This window comes from Phocoena phocoena, chromosome 8, assembly GCF_963924675.1.
Source record: "Phocoena phocoena chromosome 8, mPhoPho1.1, whole genome shotgun sequence".
Classification (NCBI taxonomy): domain Eukaryota; kingdom Metazoa; phylum Chordata; class Mammalia; order Artiodactyla; family Phocoenidae; genus Phocoena; species Phocoena phocoena.
This window is the reverse complement of record NC_089226.1, coordinates 98,123,450-98,147,698: the sequence shown is the minus strand read 5'-3', so window position 1 is coordinate 98,147,698 and position 24,249 is coordinate 98,123,450. Positions and strand designations below refer to the sequence as shown.

Genomic DNA, 24,249 nt, shown 5'->3' with positions numbered 1-24,249 from the left:
TCACACACGTCTTGGACGTTGCGGTTCCCCCTCCCTTTCTGTCCCCGCCTCTGCTGCCTGAGCAGGGGGTCCCAGATGACAGTGAACCGTGAAAGCAGCCTAGGACAGGTCGAGAGTGTAAATAATAATAGAGCCAGAAGAGCCACTTTGGGAGTTTCTAGGGAATGGCATCACATCCTTTAATCTTCCCTTAATCGTGCTCACTGTTCTCCAGTCTGAAGGTATTGGCTGCCTGCTTCCCAGGGGCGTTGATCCTCTTCCCCTAATTCAAAGCTTGGTGTCCTAGCAGTTATGTCCCAGAGCGCCTTTTTCTTCCAGCCCCTTGGGGGATAGATGCTTCCCAAATGCACTGGACGTGGCTCTGGGGCACAGCAGTGAGTCCCTCCTTTAACGTCCTTTGGGAAGAACAATTCATCCAGGCTCCAGGGCACAGGCTCTGGTCCAGGCTCCGGTCCTTTGTTGGCGATGAGGACTTCACAGATGGGCCATGTCTGACCACTCCTGGGTCCACTGCTGCCCACAGCGGGGCTGATTCACTGGCAGGGTGATTAAACCCAGGACGATGCTCAGGTCCCTCCGCATTCCGTTTGTTGAGTCCGGTGTTACCTCCCAGGCCTGAAGGTGGACTCAAGCAGTAGGTGCATGGGGAAAGGCTCTGGGCTTCACAGACACTTACCAGCTGTGCGACCTCGAAGAATCCCTTAATCATACGGAGCCTCAGTTTCCTCACCTGTATGAAGATAATAAGCAGTATGGGAGCTGGTTGGGAAGACTACAGAGGACTTTGGGGAATAAAAGGTAGAGGTACCTTGACTCGGCCGTTGGACTGTCCCAGACCAACTGCCAGCTCTTTACCATGCAAGCTCTGGGACTTAGGTTCATGGTGCCTTAGTTTCTCCATCTGTCAAATGGGGATAACAGTAGAACTACATCTTGGAGTTGTAAGGGTTAAGCGAATTAATTTAAAGCACTTCAAACATGACATCAGCCGCCTGGGATGCAGCAGGCATGTGGTGTGTGCCTGCTGTTATCGGTAACATCTGTGATTCCCTGGGGGACGGGCAGAGTGAGGGGCTCCATACCTGACGGAGCCTGGAATGTCACTTCGTTTGTTCAGGGCAGAAACCACCCTGCAAGCATTTGCCCAAACTTGTTTCTGTCTAAGAAAGCACAGATTCTCTTGCATTGTTTCAAGTGGGAAAACTTCAAGGCAAAAAAATGGCTTTCTAATTATCCCAAATCTTAAGCCAAAGTCATTGAAAACTGTCAATCTTCATATTCAATTTTTGCACTTTTTTTTGTTTCTTCAGTAGTCAATGCAGAAAATCTGTGAGCAGCGAACAGTCCATCACCAGGGATAAGGCTGTGTATTCCTTCTGGAGCCAGGGCCCAGAGGTGGCTGGGGCCCAGGGAGGAGCGTGGACAGACAGCCCTGGGTCTCATGTCCTCAGGCTGTGTGTCCTTGAACCGGTAGTAGCCTCTCCCTTCAGGTGAGGATAAATGAGGCTCCACATGAAAAACACTTGGCCCTGGCACACAGTAGGTCCTGTAGTAATTTTTATTATATACACAATATCATGTTAAAGGTCAAGTGCACATTTTAAAATCGTTTTATTCTCCTTGCTTGGAATGCGTCCCATCCAACCCATCATTAACTCCTACAGTTCCTTCAGCTCTCAGCTCAGATCTCCCTTCTTTCCTTTCCAGCCTGTTACTGAGTACAGATTTTCATTGCACCAGGCACTTCTCTAGCATAGAGCTTGTCACAGCTGCAGTTTAACGTACAGATTAAATAATAATAATATGATGATGACGATGCAAGACTTCCATTAGGCTGGGAACTCTATGTGGGCAGTAACTGCATCTTTTATTACCCCCTGTATCCTCAGGGCTTTGCACCCTACCTGGCACAGAATGGAGGTTCAAGAAATACTGGATGTAAGAGAGAGACAGGGACTTCCCTGGTGGCACAGTGGTTAAAATCCACCTGCCAGTGCAGGGGACACGGATTTGATCCCTGGTCCGGGAAAATCCCACATGCTGTGGAGCAACTAAACCCGTGCGCCACAACTACTGAGCCTGCGCTCTAGAGCCCGCGGGCCACAGTTACTGAGCCTCCGTGCTGCAACTACTGAAGCCCATGCGCCTAGAGCCCGTGCTCCCCAACAAGAGAAGACACCACAGTGAGACGCCCGCGCACGGCAACAAAGAGCAACCTCAACTAGAGAAAGCCTGCGCGCAGCAACGAAGACCCAACACAGCCAAAAATTTTTTAAAAAAGAAAAGAGAGAGAGACAGAAAGAGATAGAGACAAATGCAGAGAGATAGAAGGAAGGAAGGAAAGATGGGAGGGAGGGAGGAAGGGGAGAGGAAAGGGAGAAAAGAGAAGAAGGGAAGGAAAGAGGGAAGGAATGAACGTTTGAAGGAAGGAAGGAGCCTCTTTAACCTTCCACCACCCTGAGATTTCCGTTCCCCACCCGCAGGGACTTGCCTGTGGAAACCTCAGGGTGACTTGAGCCAGGAGGCTTTGGAGAAGTTTGGGGTATTTCTGGGAGTATCATGTCGGGGGAGGTGATAAAATAAAATTTATATTTTATGACAAGAAAGATTTAAACATAAAAAATTTCTCAGCCCATTTGGGCCTCCTCCCTCTCCTAATGAAGATGTGTGCTGTGTATCTGCATTAATCAGACCTCCTTAGGAGGTAACCGTCCTTCTTAAGGTCACAAAGCGTCACAATTCCTTAGGAGGTAACCGTCCTTCTTAAGGTCACAAAGCGTCACAATTCCTTAGGAGATAACCTTCCTTCTTAAGGTCACAAAGCGTCACAATTCCTTCGGAGGTAACCGTCCTTCTTAAGGTCACAAAGCGTCACAATTCCTTAGGAGATAACCTTCCTTCTTTTTTTTTTTTTTTTTTTTTTTTGCGGTATGTGGGCCTCTCACTGCTGTGGCCTCTCACACTGCGGAGCACAGGCTCCAGACGCTCACGCTCAGCGGCCATGGCTCACAGGCTCAGCCGCTCCGCGGCATGTGGGATCCTCCCGGACCGGGGCACGAACCCGTATCCCCTGCATCGGCAGGCGGACTCTCAACCACTGCGCCACCAGGGAAGCCCAACCTTCCTTCTTAAGGTCACAAAGCGTCACAATTCCTTAGGAGGTAACCTTCCTTCTTAAGGTCACAAAGCGTCACAATTCCTTAGGAGATAACCTTCCTTCTTAAGGTCACAAAGCGTCACAATTCCTTAGGAGGTAACCGTCCTTCTTAAGGTCACAAAGCGTCACAATTCCTTAGGAGGTAACCGTCCTTCTTAAGGTCACAAAGCGTCACAATTCCTTAGGAGATAACCTTCCTTCTTAAGGTCACAAAGCGTCACAATTCCTTAGGAGATAACCTTCCTTCTTAAGGTCAGAAAGCGTCACAATTCCTTAGGAGGTAACCGTCCTTCTTAAGGTCAAAAAGCGTCACAATTCCTTAGGAGGTAACCTTCCTTCTTAAGGTCACAAAGCGTCACAATTCCTTAGGAGATAACCTTCCTTCTTAAGGTCAGAAAGCGTCACAATTCCTTAGGAGGTAACCTTCCTTCTTAAGGTCACAAAGCGTCACAATTCCTTAGGAGATAACCTTCCTTCTTAAGGTCACAAAGCGTCACAATTCCTTAGGAGGTAACCGTCCTTCTTAACGTCACAAAGCATCACAATTCCTTAGGAGATAACCGTCCTTCTTAATCTTGTAAGTGGTCACAATGACCCACGACCCACTACTCACTGTACATGTAGATTTCAATTGTGTAACCTGTCAATAATACGTCATTTGACATATAACCCTTTGTGTCAAAAACATGTCGTTGCTTTGATCCCTAACAGGTGGAGCAGTCCTCAGAACTTTCTGAAAGACTGTCTCCTGGGTTATAACCTTCAGGTTGGCTCGAATAAAATTTTCCATTTCTGGCACTTCCCTGGTGTCCCGGTGGCTAAGACTCCATGCTCCCAATGCAGGGGGCCCTGGTTCGATCCCTGGTCAGGGAACTAGATCCCACATGCCACAACTAAGAGTTGGCATGCTGCAACTAAAAAAAAGATCCCACATGCTGCAACTAAAAAGATCCTGCGTGCCATCACTAAGACCCAATGCAGTCAAATAACTAAATATAAAAAAGTAAAAATTTATATTTTTTTCTTAGATTGACTATTGATTAATTTCTTTGTCAACAAGGGGATGGAAGGATGCATCCATCCTTAGCATCAGAATGCTGTCCCTCCACAGCTGGTCAAGAGAGAGGTCTATCTGGGGGGAAGACCCTGAGGTACGCAAAGCCTCTCCCACCGCAGGACCCCTCAGTCATCTCCAGGAGTCTTTCTGGGGCTTGACAGAAGCTGCTTCAGGGTTGCTGTGTGTGTCCAGCCTGGCGCTAGACCAGCAAACGTGAAAGCCCATTATGCCAATCACCATGACCAACTGCTTTTCCCACTCATTACCAAATCAGCGAGTCAGCTTGCATCCATAGGCCCTCACCGCATGGGCACAAACTCCCCTGCTGTTTCTGTGAGACCCCAGTTCTGGGCTCTTCCCACCAACTGAACCTCCATCATGGCTCTGAGCTTCCAGCTGGGAGAGCAGAGCTATATTTCCAGGTGCTCAGGACCTGGCTGCTCTTGGTGGTGTCTGTGACTGGTCCCACGCAGTGTTGAGTACATCGAAGATGCTCAGAAAATATCTGCTTGTTAGAATTCTTTTTTTAAAAATAAATTTTAAAATTTATTTTTGGCTGTGTTGGGTCTTCGTTTCTGTGCGAGGGCTTTCTCTAGTTGCGGCGAGCAGGGGCCACTCTTCATCGCGGTGCGCGGGCCTCTCACTGTCGCGGCCTCTCGTTGCGGAGCACAGGCTCCAGACGCGCAGGCTCAGTAGTTGTGGCTCACGGGCCCAGTTGCTCCGCGGCATGTGGGATCTTCCCAGACCAGGGATCGAACCCGTGTCCCCTGCATTGGCAGGCAGATTCTCAACCACTGTGCCACCAGGGAAGCCCCTAGAATTCTTTTTTTCAAGTTCCGTCGTTTGCCAGTACATGAAATTTGGACCATCACTTAACCTTTCTGAGCCTTGCTTTCTCTATTTCTAAAATGGGGAGAATATTTAGGACTGTTTGTTCAGGACCTACCACGTATCAGATTAGATTATTGTACAACCAACTTCTCAGTGAGTCCTCCCCAAACCCTGTGAGGTTCTCATCCTTAACTTGCAGGTGGGCAGACAGAGAATGGGAGATGAGGCACCTACCAAGCTCACGTGGTGGGCCAGCTCACGAGTGACAGAGTCAGGAACGGCCCCAGGATCCTTTGAATCCCAAGGAGCACATTCTTCATATTTCCTATATCATCACCTGCCCCACTAACTTACAGGGTGGCTTGAGTGCCACTCACGTTGCTTTGAGCTAATTACTCACCACTACGGGGAAGTGAGGTGTGGAGGATAAGAGCTCAGGCTCTCCATTCAAATCCTGGCTTTGATGCTTACCTGGCAGGCAGCTTCACCATCCTGAGCCTCAGTCTTTTTGTCTATAATTTACAGATGACAGTGGTACTTGTCTGATACAGTTGTTTAGAAGATTAAATGATACGGAACACTCAAAACACTTAGCACATAGAAAGTGCTTCCTGGGACTTCCCTGGCGGTCCAGTGGTTAAGACTGCGCTTCCACTGCAGTGGGGGCAGGTTCCATCCCTTGTCAGGGAACTAAGATCCCACATGCCACGCAGTGTGGCCAAAAATATTTAAAAAATAAAAGAAAGTGCTTCTTAAATGTTAGATGCTGCTGTTGTTATTGTTATTAAAATTCCTGCTTAAGATCCCATTTCAGGGAGCATCTGCTCAACTCATCTTAAACAAAAATTTCTTTTCATCATTCATTCGCTTATTCAGCAAACATGAATTGAGCCTTTGGCATGTTTCCAGGACACTGCAGGTACCAGAGATACACAGGTGAGAAAGGCAACGCTGCCAGTCTTCCGGGGAGACAGCAAGAAGACAGCTGCCGTGAGATGGGATAGGGGCGGGGCTAGAGTTAAGCCCCATGAGGTTCCTTTCTACTTCTCTCTGGGAGAATCAGGGCAGGCTTCCTGGAAGAGTTGATCTTTGGCTGAGACTTAGTAGAAGAGGAGGGCTAGCACAGTGGTTAGAGAGGAAGGGGCATTCTGGGCAGATGAAATGGTATCTGAGAGCTCACAGAATATTAGGGAAATAGCAGGGTGTTCAGTATGATTGGAGCAGAGTGGAGTGTGTGTGTGTGTGTGTGTGTTTGTGTTTGTGTGTGTGTGTGTGTTTGGAGAGTTGAGGTGGTAGACCAGTGGCTCTCAACTAGGGGGCAAGTCTGCCCCCAAGGGGACATTTTGCAACATCTGGAGACATTTTTGATTGTTGCAACTTGGGGGGAAGGTACTACTGGCATCTAGAGGGTGAGGACGTTGCTGCTAAACACCCAACACTGCGCAGGACATCCCCCTGCAACATAGAAGTATCCAGTTCCAAATGTCAATAGTGCTGAAGTTGAGGTAAGGAGGGGCCAGATCAGGAAGAAAGTATTTGCCCAAGAGCAAGAAGAAATAATTGAAAAGTGTTTGTGTGATGAGCTCGGGATTTTAGGAGCTCATTTTGGCAGCAGACAGACAATGTATCAGAGACGAGGGTGTGAGGGGTGGACTTTCCTGGTGGCGCAGTGGTTAAGAACCTGCTTGCCAATGCAGGGGACACGGGTTCGAGCCCTAGTCCGGGAAGATCCCACATGCTGCGGAGCAACTAAGCCCGTGTGCCACAACTACTGAGCCTGCGCTCTAGAGCCCGCGAGCCACAACTACTAAGCCCATGTGCCACAAGTACTGAAGCCTGCGTGCCTAGAGCCCATGCTCTGCAACAAGAGAAGCCACCGCAATGAGAAGGCTGCACACCGCGACGAAGGGTAGCACCTCCCACCCCTGTTTGCTGCAACTAGAGAAAGCCCGCGCACAGCAACGAAGACCCAATGCAGCCAAAAATTAAAACAAACAAATAAATAAATAGATAAATTAAAAAAATAAAAGAAGTGGGGAGGTTATGGTAAGAGGAGGAAGGGAAAGTGATTTGAGAGCCACTGAAGTGATCCAGGTGAAAGACAGTCAGCAGCTGGTAGGAGAGCAGCAGGGGAGTGGAGGTGGGTGGGTAGATGAGATGGCGAAGAAAGCGCACTATGACTGTCAATGTGTGGTGATGAGAAGATTGTGGACGATGGCCCCAGAGTCCTGGCTTGGGGGTTTGGGTGCAAGGTGATGATTTCTCCTGAGAAAGGGACCACAAGAAGGGGAGCAGTTTAGTGTAGGGGTGTGTGTGTGTGTGTGTGTGTGTGTGTGTGTGTGTGTGCACGCGTGTGTGTGATGAGTCAGTCTGACGTGTTGAATTCATAATGCACATGGGACATCCAAGTTGGGAAGCTTATTTGGTGGCTGTATATGTGAGTCTGCAGTTGTGGACCAAACCTGGTGAGGAGCAGGTCTGGGGCTGGAGATGAAGATTTGGGAGTGATCTGCATATATTTCATAGCTTGAGACGTGGGGGTGGATGAGATAACCCATGGAGCGTGTGCAGAGTTAGGAAAGAAGGGCACCAAGAAACCAGGTGATGGCCAACATTTAAAATTCCAGAAGAGGAAGCGGAGCCCACCAGCAGAAACTGGGAAGGAATGGCTAGAGAAGTCATTAAGAAAAGAGGCTGTTTTTAAGAAGGAGGAAGTAAAGAGGTATCAGGCACTACAGAGGTCAAAAAAGACAAGAACTGAAGAATGTCTGTTGGGTTTGGCAATTAGGTGGTCAGTGGGGACGTTGGCAAGAGTAGTTTCCATGGAGCAATGCGGGGTGGGCAGAAACCAGATTACTATGGTGTAAGGAGTCGAGGGGGTTGAAGAACTGGCCAGCAAGTCTACACTGCTCATTGGAGGAGCTTGGCTTTGGTGCCGAGAGACGAACCCACCTCATTCTTTGACTTAACCTCCGGGGAACACCAATCATCTGTATCCTGGCTCAAATTCCAGCAGTTCAGGGCCATGGCTTGGCTCCTAGAATGCCTCCTACTTCTCTTCTGCCTCTCCTCTCCTGTCTGTCAATCCTTCAGAGCCAAGTCCAAGGAACACCTTTACAAGGAAGCCCTCTCTGCCTGCCCTTGCCCTTAATGTGACTCTGGTAGCACAGAAAATTGGTATCTTCTAGCAAGTGAAAGTTTTATCCTTCTAAGTGTCCACTCAATACAGTGCCTTGTTTTACTAAGAGGTTCATTTTGTTTGTCTTGCTTTCTCAGCTACATGAAGCCTCCCTGAGATTAGAGACCGCCTCTGAGTATTTACTGAATGAATGAATGTATGACCCAGTGCACAGAGCCTGGCCCCTGGCAGGTGGGGCTCAGAAAGACACCTGTAGAATTGAAATTAATGGACTTTGAATTTAACTCAGCTGGACTTTCTCCAGGAAGTAAATTTCAAGTTGATTAATTTCAAACGAATTGAAAAACTCCTTCTATGATCTGGGTAGAGTTCTAGGCAGTGAGCAAGAAAGACCAGGTCCCTGTTTTCTTAGAACTTACTTCCTACTGGGAGAGACAGACAGTAGACAAGAAACCAGTGAAGGAGCAAGGTCGTATCACTTTGGCAAATGTTCTGATGGAAGTAAATGAATGACGTGCACCAGAGTAACTAGATATGCGAATGGGTTGGGTGGGCTTTTTAAAAAAAATTTAATTAATTAATTTTACTTTTGGCTGCATTGGGTCTTCGTTGCTGCGCGCGGGCTTTCTCTAGTTGCAGTGAGCAGGGGCTACTCTTCATTGAGGTGCACGGGCTTCTCATCGTGGTGGCTTCTCTAGTTGTGGAGCACGGACTCTAGGCGCACGGGCTTCAGTAGTTGTGGCTTGTGGGCTCTAGAGCACAGGCTCAGTAGTTGCAGCACAGGGGCTTAGTTGCTCTGCGGCACGTAGGATCTCTCCTGACCAGGGCTTGAACCCGTATCCCCTGCACTGGCAGGTGAATTCTTAACCACTGTGCCACCAGGGAAGTCCCCGGAGTGGGCTTCTTTAGAAAGAGTTCTCAGAGAAGACTTCTCTGAGGAGGCGACCTTGGAGCCGAGACCCACTAGGTGAGACGGAGCCAGTACCAAACTTTAGCTTGGCCAGTGGAGCAGAAACCAGTATGACAAGGGTCACACACACCAGTGAGGTTGGACAAGTAGACAAGAGCCAGACCATGGAGGCCCTTGAAGGCAATGGTAATGAGTTTGGATGAATTGCTGGCACAGAGGGAAGACACTGAATGGCAAGCATGGGGATGATGGGCTCGGGTGTACGTTATCAAACATTGGTAGCTTGGGCTAGGGAGGTGGCAGCAGAGATGGAGAGAAGTAGATGGTCTGGGGAAGTATTGAAGGTGGAAGGTGGGGTGGAGGATGGGCACTGACTGCAAAGACATATTCCTTCTAACCTTGTTGTGTGTACACAGCCCCTGGGAGAGGAGATGCCTGGAGGCCAAGGGGGGTTCTCTCACCAAGGGCAAAGGAAGAGCACTGAACTGGGAATGAGGACGTCTGAGTCCTCCATATCTTGGGCATGGAAACTGGACTGGGTCACCTCTAAAGGCCCTTCCAGCCCTAGCAGCCCAGCCCTTGGTCTATGTCAATTGTTGGGGCATCCAAAGGGGGAAGTGTCAAAGGGGCCGTAAATCAAGGTTGATCTCACAGAGCAATGGCCCAGGTCTCTATCTCCTGGGCTACTTACCCCGGGGAAGATGTTGGTCCTTTCTCCACCTCCTGTCTGCCCCCAGGGAGATGTTGGCTAAGCCCAGGCATCAGGCGGTTGATCAGCTCTGAAGTTCTGTCTCCTGCAGTTCATTGCTTCTCTGAGGGCAGAACTTGGAGCTAGAAGAGGCTAACCGGCCTCTTATGGTCTGAGAGGAAGGGTGGTGGGACCTCTGGCTGGAATCAAACCTCTCTTTCTCCCCGTCCATATTTCCTGACCTTCTGTCCCTGGGTTCTTTAGAAGGTCCTCCAGCCCATTCCTTTGGGACACTCCCCTGTGCCAATCAATCCCCCACCATCAACTACACCTACTGTAAATTTCATCCTGGGAAGGAAATGGGCCTCGAGGGTTGTATGTGTCTTCTAGGCCACAGATTTAGTGACTTCAAACAGCAGACATTTATTAGCTCACAGTTCTGTAGGTCAGAAGTCCGGGCATGGCATGGCTGGATTTTCTGCTCAGAGTCTCTCAAGGCTAAATTCAAGGTGTTGGCTGCGCTGTGTTCTCACCTAGAGCTCAGGGTCCTCTTCCAAGCTCACATGGTTGTGGTAAAATTCTGTTCCTTCTGCTGTTCCTGGCTGGCTGTCACATGGGGGCTGCTCCACATTCCTTGCCCTCCGTCCTCAAAGCCAGCAACAGAGAGCCTCCCTTGGGTGGAATCCTGCTCATGGTTTTTTTTGCAGTACGCGGGCCTCTCACTGCCGTGGCCTCTCCCGTTGCGGAGCGCGGGCTCCGGACGCGCAGGCTCAGCGGCCATGGCTCACGGGCGCAGCCGCTCCGCGGTACGTGGGATCCTCCCGGACCGGGGCACGAACCCGTGTCCCCTGCATCGGCAGGCGGACTCCCAATCACTGCGCCACCAGGAAAGCCCCCTGCTCATGTTTGTAATCTCTGACTTCCGAAAGAGCCCGGTCACTTTAAAGGGCTTTTGCCTGATTAGATCAGACTCATCCGGGATATTCTCCCTCTCATAAGGTCAACCGTGCCATATAATATAACACAACCACAGGAGTAAACGCCATCCTATGTCCCTATGTACAGTCCCTGGGATTATGCACCATGTGTGCACGGGAGTGGGAGAAGGATCTTCGGGGACGTCTTAGAATTCTGCTGATTACGAGAGCCAAGGAGGACGTTTTTGGTGGAGAAGGTTGGAGGTCATTCCTGGCAATTTGAGAACAAATCATCCGGTAAAGTGAGAAGTTCCTTTGCCTTTTGGGAGGACGTAGAGCAATCTCATGGGTGGTTTGAACACTCACCCTAGAAACATCACACCGTGTGTTCTCTATGTTTGCAGAGTTCATGGCCCCTTGAATCCATTCATCGTTTCTAGGTTGATAAACCCTGGGGCAGGGTGTGGGGAGGGTGCAAGTGGAGATGAGGGTTGAGCGGTGTGAGTTGGGTATTTGGAGCTGCAGAGCTTTCTACCTTCAAGCTGCTCTGTGCTGGTCATGGGAGGGAGTATTTACTGAATGAATGAATGTATGTGTGTGTGTGTGTGTGTCCAACTCTGTTCTCCATTGCAGGATAAAGCCAAAATGAAACTCTACCTACTTCTGGCTCTTCTACTTGGGACAGTTTCAGCTTTTCATCTGAGAAAGTCTCCTTGGCCTTCAGCCTTTCTTTCTCTACTTGACTCCTTACTATAGTTTATAGGGTCAGAGTCACATAGCCACCTTCCTCTCCGGCCATCCCCTATTTCAGGATCTCTGCACAGAAAGGAGCGGGGACTCTAGAGCTGGAGTTGAAGGGATTCCTCAGGGCATCTGCATGTCTGCAGTCTTGGTTCTACTGTGACGTTCTCAATGTTGTCCTTTCTGCAAGATGCAAACGATGATCAAATGATCCCTTCTTTTACTTTGAGCTCACCGAGTGTACACTGCTAAGAGTTTTCTATGCATCATCTCCTTTAATCCTCACAGCATCCCCACGAGGTATGTGGTGTGGCATACCCATATCACAAACGAAGAACTAAAGCTAGTAGATGACGGAACCAGAACAAAACCCACAACTGCCTGACTCTAAGTTCGTGCCCTTAACAACAAGGACCTCATGTGGGAGGTTGGCTTCTCCTGGGGTGGGGTGGGCTCTGTTCCAGGTTCCTCTCTTTCCTGGACTCAGCTTGCAAATGCCTGGGGCCGGGAGGGAGCTGTCCGTGGTTCTGGGGAGGAACAGGGGAAGATGTGAAGGAGGGGCACTTGACCTTTCTTCTTGCCAGGAACTGAAATGTCCAACATTGAGAGCCCCTTGGGAGATGACACCCTGCCTCAGGTTGGGGAGGTGCCAGAAAGTGAGGCAAAGGAGATCCCTGTGGAGGGATGCTGCTAGAGGAAGAGGAAGACCGCGGCTCTGGAAGTGCAGATGCCCCCAGGGAAGAGGGGGCTGTTGAGTCCACCTCAGCCTTGGATGAGGTAGACAGGGACCTTCAGTGTCCTAAGGATGAGGACACAGTAAAACTGGAGGGCATCCCTGGATGCAAGACCTGCCGCTTCCTCCTGGTGAGGATCCCCTGAATCTTATTCATGCTCAGGTGAGTGGCCAGTGGCTGTGGCTGAGGCCTAGGGTGGCGATAGGGAGCTGGTGTCTCCAGCCTCTGTGTCGCTGGTCATTTTCCGCACTGAGGACCCTGGGGGTGTTAGCAGAGGCTGAGACCCGCAGAGGTGTTGGAGGTAAGAGGTGAGGGTCATGTAGAAACAGAAGTTACGTCTTAATCTCCAGCCTTCAAATGTCTGTGGGGCTGGGGGTGTGGAGGGTGAGTTTTGGAGACTTAGACACCCGGGACTAAGGTGATGTGAATTCCTGGGGGACGGGCACACCGTTCTTCCTCTTTCGTTCTGCCCTGCAGTTAACTTGCCAGAGGTGCTACCGGGGCAGACTCATCTCCATCCACAACTTCAGCCTTAATTACCAGATCCAGTGCTTCGTCCGACAGATCAACCAGGGCCAAATCTGGAGCGGATGCCAGGTCACCGGCTGGGTAAGAGGGGCCCCAGCTCTCAGTGGGGAGCACCTCCTGACCCCAGCCCATGTTCAACCTGCTGCAGATTTGTCTGTGCTTGTCCTCCACAATCCCCTGAAGAACTGGGGATAGATGGACACCTGGGTGAGGCAACAAGGGGGCTGCCTAGGCATCGGGAACAGCCGAGCATTTAGAATCAGGATGTTTAGGTGCGAGTTCTGCTCAGTCTCTGACTGTCTATAGGGCCTGGGCAAGACCGTGAGCCTCGTTCCTCATCTGTAGGATGGGGTTGGAACTCCTGCCCTACCTCTTGTTAGAGCCCAAGGGATGGGGGTGTCACTGGAATGCATAGAATGTGATGGTGACAATCACTGTGGCTCTACATTTCGGTTGACCAGGACTGTGTCCATTGTGATCCAGCAGTCCTTTAAGGGCCAATGCCTGGAGGGCAGTGGGAGGGTCAGGCAGGGATAGTCCCAGCTCTGCCCACCTGCTTTCCCTTTGCCAGCGTCCCAGCCCACCTCTTTCCCTCTTGCCTCCCCTAGGGTCGCTGCACACACTTTTGCTGGCTCGACGGGCACTCCCTGGAATTTTGCATACGGGGCTGCTGGCCAGCCCTGGGGCAGTGCTGGTAGATGTGTGACCCTGTGCACCGGAAGTGAGGTGGTGGGAGTGGCGATGAATAGCGGCAAGGCCTGGGAGGGAGGAGGCTCCAGGAAGAGCCAGACCCTGCAAAGGAGAGGCCTCCTGGCTCTTCAGACTCATCTCCACTGAGGTGTGGGGTAGGGAGAGGGGGAGGCCCTACTGGGGCTGAGTCAGGGAGAACAAGAGGCTGAGACCCCTTCCTGTTGCATCTTCACAGGAGGCCACTGGCGTCGAGCTCCCTGTGGCGTGGGTCTCCCGTTCATCTGTTCCTACTGAGCTGGATCTTCCTGGGCAGCCTCCTCCCATCCCCTCCCCTCCAGCCCCCAGCAATAAAATTGTTTTCCTGAAACTGATTTCTTTTTCTTCCCACCATTGATCTACTCTGCTTAGCCCTACCCACGAGCTTTCTGCCCGTACAAGGACCACACCTCCCCACCCTACTGTCTTTCATGAAAAGGGACAGAAGCTATCACTCTCAAGGAGGATGGAGCATGGGGTGGGGTCTGTGTGGCCCTCTTGGAGACAGAGGAATGGGCTCAGGTGGACCTTTTCATAGCACACCCAATTACCGGGCTCGTGCATTGCAGGTGCTGCCAGGACACCACGCATCTCTCTCCAAACTTTCAAGGTGAATTCTCAGTGTACTGTATTTGCATCTCCACATCTGAGGGCCTTTCCTTCCTCGCCCACAAACTGTGGTTGCCTTAATGTGCCAGGATATTAACATGTCCCTGGGAACAGCCCACAACTCTCAGGAGTGGGTGTATGAGTACCCCAGTCCTTTGCCCCCTCAGGTGGAATAATTCTGGGGCAGGTATTGGGCACTGCTTCCCAGGGTTTCTCAGTGGGATTAACTTCCAGTTATCCACTGAGGTAGCTGGCTTTATAACACACATTTTATTGGCTGTCTTCTCTTCCCCATATGAACTCTCCTCTTCCCTACTACTGTCCTCCCATAGAAACTACTTGCACTCAAATGCTTGCCTCAGGGTCTGTTTCCGGGGAATCTCAATATAAGACAAACTGCTATATGTCCAACTCTACGTAAGGTTTGGGAATACGACAAGACACAGCTCCCTGCCATTCGGGAACGTACGGATGTTTGTAATACAAGCACACCAGCATCTACTAATTGTTACCACTTATTGTGTACCCACAAAGTACCCCCTGCTGCGCCAGGCATCTTACAAAGATGACCTTGTTTGGGCAGTAATTATTATCCCATTGTACAGAACCAGGCTCAGAGAAGTTAGGACCTGTTTTTTTACCCAAGGCTGAACATCTAAATGTGCCCCGTGCTGTGATTCAAGTATCTCCAGAGCCTGTTCTTTCAACCATTAGGATTTCACGTCTGGAAGTGTTGGCTGTTTCCAGGACGTGATCATATGGGGACAGAGCACAGAGGGGAGGCATGAGAGACTCATCTACCCTTGAGTTCATCTTGGGACATTGGACTCCAACCCAGCTGGAGATGAGGGGGTCCCAATCAGAGGTGAAGAAGGAAGACACTCTGAACCCTCCTTTCAATGGGGAGGTGAGCAGAAAGTAAGACATCAATGCTCCGAAGCCCTTTTCCTCCAGGACTCCTCAAATTCTTAGAAGTACAGATGGCCCCAGGGATTCCATTCTATCTGGTGGTCCAGATAGAAGAGGCTACTTACTCAAGGTTGCACAGGAAGTTGAAAAAGATAGAAATCACGCTGAGGTCCTTTGTAACTGCTGTTCTCTTGGTATCCGTGACGGTGGAATTCTGACACTCTTACAAGTTCAGCCCTGTGCTGGGTGCCGTGGAGGATGCACTGGGAGAACTTTCCCTCCTTGCCCTCATGGACTTTGTATTCTGGTGTGGGGAGGCGTTGCTTCTCTTTATTCCAGTACTACTAATAAAGAGTAACAAAATCCCTCCTTTAATTGTTTATTGGTCTTTATTGGAGCATAGCTGCTTTACAACAGTGTGTGAGTTTCTGCTGTACAGCAAAGTGAATCGGTTACACGTGTACACACATCCCCTTTTTTTTTTTGTGCGGCATGCCGGCCTCTCACTGCTGTGGTCTCTCCCGTTGCGGAGCACAGGCTCCAGACGCGCAGGCTCAGCGGCCATGGCTCACGGGCCCAGCCGCTCCGCGGCACGTGGGATCTTCCCGGACCGGGGCACGAACCTGTGTCCCCTGCATCGGCAGGTGGACTCCCAACCACTGCGCCACCAAGGAAGCCCCATCCTCTCTTTTTTAAAACCCCTCATGTATTAAGCACTAAATAGGTGTTAGGGTCTGTATCAAGAGACTTTGTGCTAAGGTGGGACCTTGTTTTATTCCTCACAAATCTCTCCTGTTGGCGGTGGTCTGTGACACAAGTGTGACTTCCAGTCCACAAAGGTCTCCTTTGGGGGATTAATGTCAAGAAGGGGGCATGGGGACTTCCCTGGTTGTCCAGTGGGTAAGACTCTGCGCTCCCAATGCAGGGGGCCCGAGTTCGATCCCTGGTCGGGGAACTAGATCCCACATGCGGGCCGCAACCAAGAGTCTGCACGTCACAACTAAGAAGCCCGCACACCACAACTAAGACCTCGTGTGGCCAAAATAAATAAATAAATAATGAATTAATAAATAAATATTTAAAAAAAAAATAAAAAGAAGGGGGCATGAAGGAGGCATTTGGGCTCCTGGTAACATTCTGTATCTTGACCTGGCCTGGGTTACGTGGGTGCATTCCCTCCGTGACAACGCCTCAAGCAGTCCACGCTACAGGGCACATTACAGGATGCATGTTAAAGAGGCATACCCTCAAGAAAAGCTTTAAATGAAATAAGAGGACTGGCCTTATGTCCCCAGGTAAGGGCTTGTGTGGTATTTTTCCTGTCCAAAATGATGCTAAGTAGGTTCTGGGAAACTCAGCTCGTGTCTTTACAATGGTGGCCCTAGCGTTCCTTGCATCATCACGCAGGACACAGAGCAGGAGCTCAAGCAGCTCTCGGTGCCTACTTGTTGATTAGGGTCACAGTTCAGTCTCAGTTTCCTGACAAGGGCTACCCCCAGCTCCACCTGCCAGGTACTGTTCTGAGGTCTTTACTGGAGCTGATCTCATTTGAGGTGGGTCCTGTCATTAGCGTCGGTTTATGGAGGGGAAAACTGAGACCCAGAGGGGCTGACTCTGGAATGGTGATTCCATTCTATCAAGACATCACACTATACTGTCCTCTGCATAACGTGGGGCTGGATGGAAATTTGAGACGAGAGGCGGAGTTTGAAACCCGTATGAACATAGATGCAAACAGTAAGCCAGAGAGTTGGCGTTTCATGGATGCTGAAAAGGTGGGCACCATGGGCTAGTCTGGGCGTAACGCATTTGGGTGAATCAAAGAAAGCAAGGATGTAGGAGTCAAACAGACTAGGGTCAGACATGCCACTTCTAACTAGTTGTGTGAGCTTGGCCAGGCTATTTCACCTCTCTGAGCTTGTGTGGTAGGTCTGCGCACTGGGATGGCAGTGTCTAACTGGCAGGATGCTTGTAAAGATTCAGTAAGTAGGATAATGGATGTGAAAGCCTTAATGAAGCATAGCGTTTGGAATATGGTGGACCTTCAAGAGTGTCATTTCCGGACTTCCCTGGCGGCCCAGTGGTTAAGACTCCGTGCTTCCACTGTGAGGGGCGTGGGTTCAATCCCTGATCGGGGAACTAAAATCCTGTAGGCTGCATGGCGCGGCCAAAAAAAAAAAAAAAAAAAGAGTTATTTCCAGTTTTACATCAGACATCACCGCGGTGACTGAGCAGGGCCCTGGGATGTCTTTGCCCCAGGTCAACCCCAGGGAGGGGCAGGCCAGAGAGAGGAAGTAGAGGGAATGCAGGTGTGGGGTGACTAAGGAGCCGGAACGTCTTGGTTCAGGTCTGCCTCTGACTTGCTGTGTAATCTCGGGTAACTTATTTAAGCTGAGATGCCGTTTCCTGATGTGTAATGCAGGGACGTTTAAATGAAACAGCGCTTGTAAAGCTTATCGTGGTGCTGGCTAACGGGAGTAGCCGACCTTCTCGGTCATCCCAACCACTGAGTGAAATGAGGCCCCTGGCCTGGACCCCAGGACTGGGGAGAATAAGGGGGAGGGGGGCTAGCTTTCCACCCCTCCCCAGCTGGGAAGTCTCCTGCTTGAACTCTGGAGACCAGGTTTTTGGGCCCTGGAATTAGTCAATCAACCCCCAAGTCAAGTAGATAAGCTGAGGGCTGCGTCCGTTGGGCCAGGGAGATAACGGCCGAGACCGTTACTCTGCATTCAGGGCCCAGAAGTGAGCTCTCAGATACTTCTCCATTTGTAGGTCCCCTGAGAGAGCAGAGGAGTAGAAGGAATCCAGGCCTTTTCACCCTCTGGGTGACCTGTCCCTGATGCCCTGAGCACTGGAGGGCTGGGCTGGAATCCAAGGAACAAATATGCTAGGATATCACAGAGTGGAGTCACCCACCCTGACAGGGCCACAAGTTCTTGGCAGTGATGTCTGGCAAAATCAAAGCTCAGCACTTGCTGGCCTGTCCTTGGATTGCAGCGAATGTGGCTGGAACTTGATTGATTAATATTTTGACGTTTTGTTCATCATGGTAGCTTTACATAGATTCTGATTTTTAAGAAAGATGGCATTAAATGTTTATTTACCTTGACCACTGAGTTCTTCAGTGTCCCCTTGAATTTTGCAACTGAGGCAAGCGCCTTCCCCTTAGTCCTGACCTTGGTCGTGACAGAGGGCTGGTGGGAGATGGGGAGTCGGGGTGGTGCGGGGAGGCTGGCCCACAGAGCATCTGAATGACTCTGCATGAAGGTTTCCATTCCAGCTGCTGCCTCCCTGCCAGAAAGATATGCCTCAAGGTTGGACAAAATAGCATGTTCTAGATCAGTGATCCTCAACAGGGGTACTTTTTCTTTCCAGAGGACATCTGAAAATGTGTGGGGGCATTTCTGAGTGACATGATCTGGGGAGGCACGGTTGACATCTAGTGGGTAGAGACCCAGAGATGCTGCTAAACTTTCTACAAGACACAGGACTGCCCCTCCCCCAACCTTCAACAAAGAATGATTTGACTGCAAATAGTAATAGTGCAAGGGTTGAGAAACTTGATCTAGAGCCACAGCATAAAGGAAGGAGCAAAAGTTTTTCACATCTTAAAGATAAGAAAGAGATGGAGAGGGAGAAGGAGAGTGAGAGAGAGGGAGAGAGTGAAGGAGGGAGGGCGAGAGAGAGAGAGAGAGAGAGAGAGAGATGGGGTGAGTAGAGCATGTTGGGAGCCCCAAAGGCTTAGAAATCTCAGTTCCCCCACTTCCTGCATAACCTTGGCAAGTCACTTTCCCTCTCTGAATCTCATTTTTCACATCTGTGCAGTAGGGCTAATCATACATTCTCATGGGACTGAGGTTAGGAAGGTGAGGTTTCAGGGATGCAATGCACATAAAGTACTTGGTCTAGATAAGAGCTCAGAAGGGCTGAGGCTCCCCTTCATCTCCTACCTCCTCTCCTGTGGTCTCCCACTCCCTGGGATTCTCCACTTCATTTACTGGAATATTGACCGGAGGAAGGCAGCTCCTAGGGCTAAGGAGTATTGTTCAGACTGGGACCCTTTAGGGGTGCTGATAATCGTGCCTGGACAGTCGTCATCTGGGGCCTTCTCGAGCATACTAGGGTGTTTGGGCACCTGCATATGGCAAGAGGCAGGTCCCTAAAGTCCCAGCAGAGAGCAGGGCCCAAGGGTGGGAGGACTGAGCAAACCTCTTATCAACTCCACTGTCCCGCCCCCCAGCCCAAGCCTGGGGCAATCGTCCTGGCTTCTTCCCACTTCCCCAAAAGCCCAGTATAAGGGTGGCCTCTGGCACCCAGCAGCCAGAGGCACTGAGAGTGTGGACTCCGGACTCTGAGGACGTAAGTGCCCGCTCGGCTGCCCGGGAAGGAGAGGTCCAGGGCTGGGGGAAGCAGGACCCTATATGGCAAATACCCTGGAGGCCTGTCCTTAGGACCATAATGGCCACTATCCTTCCCCTTTCACCCCCAGTGTGAGTGAAATTGGCCCTCAGTGTGAGCAGACCTGTTCCCACGGTGGCTAGCATCTGAGCTGAGTGCTGCCCCAGGGAACAGTGATGGAGCTCTCAGGAAAAAGGGTCTTTTGTACTTGAGCTGACAACCCCCGGTTCCTTTCTTGATTCTCCAGCTCAGGGTCTGTTCAGTGGGGGAGAAGGAAGCTCTCTAGTTTGCCCTGTAAGCCACCAGTTAAGCAAACACTGCATCTCCACTGTGTGCCAGGGGCCGTGCAGACTCGTGAGAAGTCCCCAAGGAGGGAAGGTGAAGCTGTGTCCCTGTCACAAGACTGAGGTGATATGAAATGCTCCCTGCTTCTGCCCCTTCTCCTGCTGGGGACAGTTTCTGCTCTTAATCTGGGTAAGTCCTCCCCTTCCCTCCTCATCCATTTTTCTCTTTTCTCTTCTTTCCTGCATCTGTTTTTGCTCTTGTGGGCCAGGGCCACAGCCTCCCCTCTTCAGTTGACCCAGCCCACCTCTAGTTAGATTTCTCCTGGACTCAGAACTGTGACCTGAACTTTCCGTCAGGGCTCCTTTGCAAGGAAAAACACCCACCTGCGAAGATGAGGGCTTCTCACAGGTGCTGCCTCCCACTCCCAAAATACCCCACATGTGGTGTCAGCCAGGTTCTCATGCCTTTGGGTGTGTGATGCAAGAATCCTGGCTTGCCCAACCCCCAAGGGGTCCTTCCAGTCTTGGTTCCAGATGGCGTCCCTAGGAAGGCTGAGTGGGGCCATCAGAGCTGTCCGTGGTCCTGGAAGAACAGAGAGCCCGGCCTGATGGCAGGTTACCTCTTCTTTCCAGAGAATGACGCCTCCCATCTGGGCAGCAGAGAGACACAGGCTGACCTGAGCCAGGATCTGGAAGGTTCGGGGGAACAGGAGGGAGAGCTGGCCCTGAATTATGGAGCACTTGAGTCAGAGGGAGAGGACGCTGTGGCTTCCAGCTATCAAGATGCGTTTGAGGATGAGGGGGCCATGGAGTCAGACCCAGCTGCCCTAGACAAGGATTTGCAGTGCCCTAAGGAAGAGGACACAGTTCAGCTTCCAGGCAGCCCTGGGTGCAAGACCTGCCGCTTCCTGTTGGTGCGGACCCCGAGGAAGTTTTGGAAAGCTCAGGTAAATGGCAGGGAGGCTACTATCGGGGACCAGGTGGAGGAGACAAGAGTGGAGCCAACCTTCTGTTCCCTATCATTTGGACTAATGGCTCTCCAGGCCGAGTATGCATCAGAGTCTCCTAGAAGTCTCGTTAAAACACAGATTTCTGGGCCCCATCTCCTCAACTTCTGATTTAGCAAGTCTGGGGCTTAAGAGTTTGCATTTATAACAAATTCACAGGTGGTGATATTGTCGGTCGGGAGACCGCACTTTGAGAACCACTGGTTTAGATAAAAAGCTTTGGTATAAGATATGCCTGTGCCAAATCCCGGCTTTGCTTGTCGCCAGCCATTTTACTTGGGCAAGTCACTTCACCTTTCAGGGCTCCTGGATCTTCATTTGTAAAATGGAGGTGTATGGTACCACCTCTTAGAGTTGTGGTGAGGATTTAAATAATACATGGAAAGTATTTAGAATAGTCCCTGGCTCATTGTAAACTCTCAGTGAATGGTGGCTGTAGTTATTCTGAGTATTATTATTCTTTTCTGCAAGAAGTTCCTGACACCAGATAAAGGAACAAGAGACGGGATTCAGGGGGGCAATAGATCCCTGATTTCTGACTTGGAAAGGGATGAGGGGGTCTCTCCTGGAGACTCAGGGACTTGAGAGAAACCAGTGAATTTTCTACCCCACCTCTTCTCTCTGCAGAATGTATGCAGGAGGTGCTACCGAGGCAACCTCGTCTCCATCCACAACTATAATTTCAACTATCGCATCCGGTGCGGGGTCAGCAGCATTAACCAAGGACAGGTCTGGATTGGAGGCTACGCCAAGGGCTGGGTAAGCGAGGGGCCAACTCCCAGGTACACGAAGGTCTTTCTGATTGCCTCAAGGGACCACCTGCTGGCATCAAGACTCATCCAGCAGCTGAAGCTGGCTCATACCGGCTTAGGAGAACTGATGATTGAGTGCCTCTCTTCCTAACTCCATGTTCAGTGGCTTCACGCTTGTAGCTTGAAATCTGCCATGGTGGATGTATTTACACCAAGGAAATTGACAATGATTACAAATCAGGTTTCTTTCTTCCCTCTAGCCTCTCACCTTCCCCCAAAGCTGGTTGTTAAACGTTTACCAGCACACTCCTGGCGTCAGGAGATAGATTCTATATCTAGTTTGGTCCCTTACTAGCTGAATGACTGCCTCCAAATTTCATTTTCCCCATGTCTAAAGTGGGGTCCTTCTCTCGGAGTGGCCTTGGGATTGTGGACAAATAAGGGCCATTATATTTGCTACTCAAGTGTGGTTCACGGACCAGCAGCATCAACATCACCCGGTAGCTCATTAGACATGCACTATCTTGGGCCCCGTCCCAGACCTCCTGAGTCAGAATCTGCACTTTTCACTAGATCCCTAGGAGATCTGTGTGCACAGCGAAGTTCGAGAAGTGTGATAGCCGGAAATGATGCTTGCTCTTCCGTTGTCATTGCCTGCGAACCCTCAGGGGTGGGTCTCAACTGTATCCTAGCCAGGTGGGCAGTGAGAGGAGATTGTATATACAGTGTTCAGGAAGGGATACTCAGTGGGCTTTCTGGAGACCCAGAATCTGTCTGTCTCTCTGGACCTCCACCCTCTGACCCAGCCTCTCTCTTCTCTCGTTCAAGTGGTACAAGAAGTTTTACTGGACTGATGGCAGTTACTGGAACTTTGGATACTGGGCCTCAGGGCAACCTCGGAATGGGAGAGGCCATTGTGTGGCCCTGTGCACCAATGGTGAGGGGGCCCGGGCACCAGGCCAAGGGGAAGGGGTGGTAAGGTGGACTCCCACACATGTCCCTTTGAGCTGCCTGAACACACCTCCCCAAACCCACACCCTCCCTCCAACTGGAGAACCAATGTCCCTGTCTGTGAGGACGACTGATAGGTAGGTATTCCTCAGAGCAAAACCAGGTGATGAGGCTTCCGGTACAGGGGCTAGATGGGGACTCTCCATCCTCCCAGGCAAAGCTAGGCTCAGGGCCTGGGGACTCCTTTCCTTCCTCTGATATGATGGCGACAAGGAGTGAATATGGGACAGATGGGGGGAACAGATGTGACTGTAAGGCGTGGATGACGGATGAGGTGAAGGTGTGGGAGTTAAGGGTGGCTGACTTTGCCGGCTTTGAACAGCACGGCTGTCAGATGTGAAGGAACTTATTACAGTGGCTGGACCATATGGGTTAGAGTAAGATGGCTGAGAGTCACACGCCAGCTGTGCCACTCGCCGGCTGAGACGCGGGCAAGTTATCACTCCCACTAAGCCTCAGTTTCCTCATCTGTGAAACGGGAGTGATGATAGCACCGACCTCTTGGAGAGTCATTGTGAGGATTAAACGATAGTCCGTATAAAGCACTCAGCACATCGCCTCTGCAAGGGAAGAGATCAATGGCGAGTCTGGATGTGTGGGAAACCTGTGGCCATCGGATCATGACTATGGCAGGCCAAGATGACATATGAGGTGCCTGAGGAGGGGACGAGGGAGCACAGGCCACACTCAGGTGGGCAGCTGACAGCGCTGTGCTCTCTACCGCTAGGGGGTCGGTGGCGACGAGCTGGATGCCGAAGTCGTCTGCCCTTCGTCTGCGCCTTCTAAGCCAGAGGCACGGAGATCCTCCCTTCACGCCCTCCTGGTGGCCTCTGTCCTACCCTTGGCACTTGTCCCCAGCCTCTCTGGATCATAAAGTCAGCCTTCCAACAGCATCTCCTGACTCTTGTTTCTTCATTGAGCACTTCAGAGGAGTTGGACTCTGGGTTGGAAAATCCTGGAAGCATTCACTCCGGTTTCGTGGGGAGTGGGGTGGGACTTTGAGGAAAGTAAAAGATGTTGGAGTAGGGCGCCGGATCGGGGCGGGGGTGCGGGGGGGTGCGGGGCGCCGGGGTGTGTCTGCAGCGCCACCTGGGGGCGGAGCGCGTACCGGGCGGCGGTCCTTTTCGTTCCGGCTCTGAGGATTCCCCCCCGCACCCCCGCGCGCCCCACTTGCCCCAGGTCCAGGGAGGAAGAACTCCTTTGGTGAGGGGGTGGGGAACTGACCCTGTTGCTCTGTTTGGACTCAGTAAGGTGTGCGGGGCGGGGTGGGAGTGGCGGCTTTCCAAAATGGAGGCTCTGTGGCCGATTCAAGAATTGGATGGACCGTTGAGGTCCCACCTGGGGTAACCACGTAGGGGGGAAGAGAAAGTAGTTTCTCGGGGCGGCCGGCTTCTCGAGACCTGTGTCTTTTTCACTTATGATAATGGCCCCTATTTTCCACTCTCCCAGCCACCTGTGTGTGTGAGTTCAGAGGCCCCAACTTCTTCTGAGATGGTTCCCCACTCCATTCCCAGGAGGGTGGCTGTCCTCCTCACTGTGCCCCGAATCCTTCATCACCTCCCTGGTCCCCAGCCTACCTCCCCTCCCTAGAGGGGCCGCATTCTCAGGAGGGAGCTGCCTCTCATCCCAGGGCCTTTTTAAAAAAAATTATTTTTTTTTAACTTTTATTTTTGGCTGAGTTGGGTCTTCGTTGCTGCATGAGGCCTTTCTCTGGTTGCAGCGAGCAGGGGCTACTCTTCATTGCGGTGCGCGGGCTTCTCAGGCTCTAGGCGCGTGGGCTCAGTAGTTGTGGCACAGGAGCTCTAGAACGCAGGCTCAGTAGTCGTGGCGCACGGGCTTAGTTGCCCTGCG

At 51.1% G+C, this 24,249-nt stretch overlaps 2 protein-coding genes across 2 annotated transcripts; both read left to right on the top strand.

The window, feature by feature from the left end:
* Positions 1-11,344: 11,344 nt before the first annotated feature.
* On the top strand, positions 11,345-13,686 carry PRG2 (proteoglycan 2, pro eosinophil major basic protein). The gene is given in 7 exon segments (XM_065882436.1): positions 11,345-11,402; positions 12,025-12,128; positions 12,131-12,304; positions 12,652-12,783; positions 13,311-13,340; positions 13,342-13,423; positions 13,628-13,686. Coding segments are annotated over 7 exon segments (639 nt in total).
* Positions 13,687-19,757: 6,071 nt separating this feature from the next.
* PRG3 (proteoglycan 3, pro eosinophil major basic protein 2) lies at positions 19,758-23,184 on the top strand. Its single transcript, XM_065882164.1, has 5 exons — positions 19,758-19,818; positions 20,262-20,575; positions 21,263-21,394; positions 22,216-22,324; positions 23,126-23,184. Exons 1-5 carry the CDS (start codon positions 19,758-19,760, stop codon positions 23,182-23,184), a joined length of 675 nt encoding a protein of 224 aa, XP_065738236.1.
* Positions 23,185-24,249: the final 1,065 nt, after the last annotated feature.

Bases quoted from the DNA above. Each gene is read 5' to 3' on its own strand.
- PRG3 (XM_065882164.1), top strand. From the start codon at position 19,758: ATGAAATGCTCCCTGCTTCTGCCCCTTCTCCTGCTGGGGACAGTTTCT. The intron at 21,395-22,215 runs GTAAGCGAGGGG...CTCTCGTTCAAG, and splicing joins GAGGCTACGCCAAGGGCTGG to TGGTACAAGAAGTTTTACTG. The intron at 22,325-23,125 runs GTGAGGGGGCCC...CTCTACCGCTAG, and splicing joins TGTGGCCCTGTGCACCAATG to GGGGTCGGTGGCGACGAGCT.